The sequence below is a fragment of the Engraulis encrasicolus genome, chromosome 22 (genome assembly GCF_034702125.1).
Source record: "Engraulis encrasicolus isolate BLACKSEA-1 chromosome 22, IST_EnEncr_1.0, whole genome shotgun sequence".
Lineage (NCBI taxonomy): Eukaryota > Metazoa > Chordata > Actinopteri > Clupeiformes > Engraulidae > Engraulis > Engraulis encrasicolus.
Window position 1 is genome coordinate 35,329,686 of NC_085878.1, and position 4,656 is coordinate 35,334,341.

At 42.5% G+C, this 4,656-nt stretch overlaps 1 protein-coding gene across 3 annotated transcripts in view; it reads left to right on the forward strand.

Annotated features, from left to right (window-relative positions):
- Window positions 1-3,226: 3,226 nt before the first annotated feature.
- spon1a (spondin 1a) overlaps window positions 3,227-4,656 on the forward strand; it is a 163,773-nt gene continuing 162,343 nt past the window's right edge. For all 3 annotated transcript variants that reach the window (XM_063189021.1, XM_063189022.1, XM_063189023.1), the window contains exons 1-2: window positions 3,227-3,881; window positions 4,599-4,656. The exon at window positions 4,599-4,656 is cut by the window's right edge and continues 49 nt beyond it. In XM_063189021.1, coding sequence (XP_063045091.1) covers window positions 3,650-3,881; window positions 4,599-4,656 — 290 coding nt within the window. In that variant the 5' untranslated portion in view covers window positions 3,227-3,649. The remainder of the gene's footprint in view (window positions 3,882-4,598) is intronic.

The following is a 4,656-nucleotide window of genomic DNA, read 5'->3' on the forward strand; positions in this document are numbered from 1 at the left end:
TTCACTCTGGCACTTGACCTCTTATTCCGCGCTAAGAAAGAGAGGTTCAGGGGGAATTCACATCAAAGCCCGAGGAGAATTACTGGAAGAAAAAAAAGGCCCCTTCTTGGTGGTGTGAAGGGGAAAGGGGGAAAGGGCATCTCGTCTTGTGTGGGTTGCTTTTAAATACGTCTTACTGACCCTGGCAGCCTTCCTGACAGTTCATGTAATCCTGTTTGAAAGCTGAATAAATGAATACATCATTTACATCTTTTACATAGATAGCAACCACTAGCGCAGAATGGACAGGACAAAATAGCACATGTACCCATAAGGGATAATTCTGTATTAAATTCATCAACTATCATTTTACACTTTGCACATTCAGCACCATTACACTCTCCAAAAAGTACCCGTTTCTCTCACTGAGGTCAGTTACTGCACAGTAAAAAAATGCAGTGCTAGTTCAACACTTAGAGCAGGGGTGGGGAACCTTTTTCAATCGAGGGGCCACTTCAAATTCATCCGAGGCCTGTTTAAAGTCCTCCGAGGGCTGCACTAGGAACACAAACCAGGATTTCCCCCTGCACTTTAAGCCCATATTGAAGACAGACACCTTTAAAACAGACCCCACCTTCTCTAGGTACCCTGAATATAACTTAATTGTATTGCAATTCATATTTCATGTGAACCTGCATAACATTAAAAATATATCGGGGGCCGCATAAAACAGTCTCAAGGGCCGAAAATGACTCTCGAGACATAGGTTCCCCACCCCTGACTTAGAGAGTACCCTTGAGTTTATTGACTGTCACATCGTGGCAGCTCCCCAGACAACAAGATCAAGTCATGACGAAGGCATTTTGGACCAAGTTCTCTAATGTGACCTAACATGCCAGACAAAATGACTTTACATTGACATTACTTCCTTGAAGACATTTCATAATTTGGAAACTAGGCTACTTAAATACTTGACACTTTTATTGAGCAGAGGCCAGTCCACTTTGCCAAAGCAGTATAGCCTACTTGACAGAAGGCTTAGAAGGCTTATAATTATATTATTGTAATATTGTAATGCAATAACATTGTGCAATAATGCATATAATGCAATAATGCAATATTGCTTGGTAGATATTGTTTTATACAACAACAAAAACAGGGGTGGGTGGTGAGCCAAATACCATACTATCCTCAGGAGGCCTGGAAAATATCATGTCTATACTTTGCCCTAATTTGCACTCAGCTCGACTCTAGCCCATCTGATTGTTTCGCAGCTGGTGCCATATCTATCTGGTGCCTAGTCTATCTATCTACTAAAAACCTCCATCCAACTCTCAGTTCCACAGACACCTGTTTTGTTTTGTGTGTGCCCTGAAATTTTCAAATAGATGCGAAGGCAATGGCAGGAACCTGCAGAATGCTAACTAGTCGATTTCTGTTGTCACTGGCGGCTGGCGGCTGGAGCTGCGTGTGGAAATGAAATGGGAATCATATTGGTGATTGGTATGCATGCACCATGGACATGTCATGGCAAGAAGAAATAGCCTTGCACAGACTTCTAGGAAACACGTTCAAGTAGATTCAAGATTCAAGATTCTTTGTATTCTTCCCGTGGAAAATTTGTCTTGGACATAGTACATGGATGGTAACAAGTAAAACATGAATTGACCAGATCACAGTGTCATGAAGGGCATCTGCCAGCCTACCAACAAGGACTCAGTCCTTCAGTTTCTAATGAATTACACGTATGCACTTAGTATGGGCCTAGTAACAAGGCTCTGGCTAAATATTGTTTTTAAATGGATTGCTGAGTTGTTACAACTGTTGGCACAATCACATATTTGGTATTGGTGAAAAAAGTGAACAGCAGTTACTCATTTTGCCTTCATGAATTAAAATGTTGATGTATGCAGTGTCTTTTTAAACTAAGTCATTCAAGGCCAGAATATCGAAGATGCTCAAATATTGAATTACAGCAGCATTTAAAAGCGTGTTTTGGAAGACTGAGTTTTAGAAAGCTTTTAAAGTGCACTATTTTACATAAAATGTCATCAAATTAATTTATAATGCCTTCATTGTTATTACCATGTTCACGGTCCACAACAGCCCAACCGCCGCGTCCCTGAATAATGACGTTTGTTATGGGTTTTTAATCAGTGTAAGAGCCTTGCTATGCTACTCGGCGCCGCGTGCAGGACTGAGGGGTGAGAGGAGTCTTGCGACTATGAGGGAGGCGAACTTGTGACACCTGCTGGTGTTAGCATCCCTCTATTTACATAGCCACCCTCAATCGCTGCTGCTGGCTGGGAGAAATGTGCTGTGACTCCTATCCACAGTCACTCCGGACTCGCCTCGCCTTTCCTCTCCCGGTTATGCGCCACCCGATTCCGAGTATAGTCTTTAATTCATTTGAACGGCACAATAAGTTTGGGAGCTGGCGAGTCAGTCGAGGACTTGAGAAGTGCAGCTGAAACTCTAATAAAAAGCTTGATTACTTCTGAGGTTACTCCAACGCTTCGGCATTTATCGATTTGTTGTCCTCAACTCCTGCCTCCGGAGTACCAAAATAGGCCACTGTATGATCCTGCTTAAAACAGAAAACGTTATTACGATATACATATATATATATATATATATATATATATATATATATATATATATATATATATATATATATATATATATATATATATATACATAGTTCTACATAGTTCCGTCTGTGAAGAAATAGGTTATATATATATACATATATATAACCTATTTCTTCACAGACGGAACTATGTAGAATAGAGATAGCACATGCCATGCTGTTTGAGGCACCGTTTTAGATTAGGCCCCTTTGATTATTTGCGTAACGTTCACATTCTTCATACAATTCATGTTGTTAAAAGCATATTGATTTCACCTTGTGATTTATTGACAACATAACGGCCAAATTAAGAAACTGCACGACAAATTCAGACCAATAAAATAGCGTAGCAAATACGAGTTTAAATTGCTATAAGAAGTTGTCAAGCTGTCTGGAAGCATGGCCAGTGTAGATTCCACCAGCCAACACCTAACAATACCTCCTCCTTGACCACTTTTGTTAGTGTGTTCTGACTAAACATTTGCTATGAATAATAGATGAGATTCCAAGCACATGTTCATTTTGTTCTTTCTGAGCAAACACCAGCGAGAACCTCCCTCAGAGAATGGTCAGTCAGCCTCCCCCCTCTGGCTTTGTGAATGAAGACATTGGAAGGAATGTCAGGGTTTTGTCTCAAATCTGTTGTCTGAACTGCAAGCCCATTCGCAGTTCATGCCTGGATGTCTTGGAGACAGACCGTCACCGCGCGCGGCACTGCCCCGTTCCATTCCCCTCCCCTGGTCCCTTTTTGCCTCGCGCTCTGATAAGTAAACAGTAGCCTCGTTGACTATCACTCGCCTCTCAGCAAATCAGTGCGTGCTTCTCAGTGAAGCGAGGGCGCTTTGGATTCCGTCCTCGTTCGTGTCGGGATGGCATTACCTCCGTAGCGGAGTGAAACAGACAGCTTTATTTCGCAAAGGGGTGGCCGAAGTCCCCAATTTTGTCCATTATCTTCAGTTCAACAGGGACTCATTGGCTTGTTGGCTTAATTTTGCGATTTTGTTCTTGACTACTCTGACCACAACTTTAAATAGCTATACAATGTCAGTAAATAATGTGCGGACGGGAATATTGCTCTTGCAGTGCCTGATCACCGGCACCCTCTGCACCGCGTTCAGTTTCACGGAGGAACCTGCGGAGAGGGCTGCCAAACCGGATGGACATTGCAGTCGGATTTTAAGGGCTCAGGGCGTAAAGAGAGAGACCTACAATGAGTTTCGCTTGAGAGTGGAAGGGGACCCTGAGAGCTACCAGCCTGGCAGTACATACAGAGGTAAGTCTGTGCTTGGTTGAAATGCTACCGGCCGCTATTTGGCTAGAGTTGGGTGGACTTTGCGCGCCTCTGTCCCATCGCATCGGACAGCGCACATTGTAATTGATGTCCAGAGCGGTGTCGAAGGGATCGAAGAGGGGGTGTGCAATAACTTAAACTTATATTTTTATGCGAGTGCACAAAGAGGAGCTATTTTTTTAGAGCTCGACATATATTGTGGCTGAATGTACAGTAACCTATTCAAGTAGCCTACGCCACCCTTACTTAAAAAAGAATTAGACAATTCACAGTTCACAACATTCACAGTTATAGCTCATGAATGGGATAAATGGTATATTGTTGGCATGCACAGGTCTTGCATCTTTTCAGATTAATTTAAAGCTCATTTTACCTGGTATCATGACTTGATTTCAGACTGCTAAAGTTCAATACATGTTACTTTTATGATGTGTATCAAAAACTACAAAAAAGAAGAGGGAGCTTAGATTTATTTAGAGCTTTGATGTTTCTCATGGGTCTTCCGGGAAGTTGCAACTAGCCTACATATGTGAAAGAAATAGTGTACACACATAAAACAAGTAGCCTAACCATAAAAAGGGAAGGCAGAACTGTTTTATTATGTGATTAATCTGTCACGGTTCCATTTCGATTAACCTCCTCCTGCACCCCCCCCCCCCCCAACACCCCCACCCCTCACTCTTTCTCTCCCCCTAACAGTGACGCTGTATGCCTCCCATCCTGCCTATTTCCGGGGATTCACCCTCATTGCGTTGAA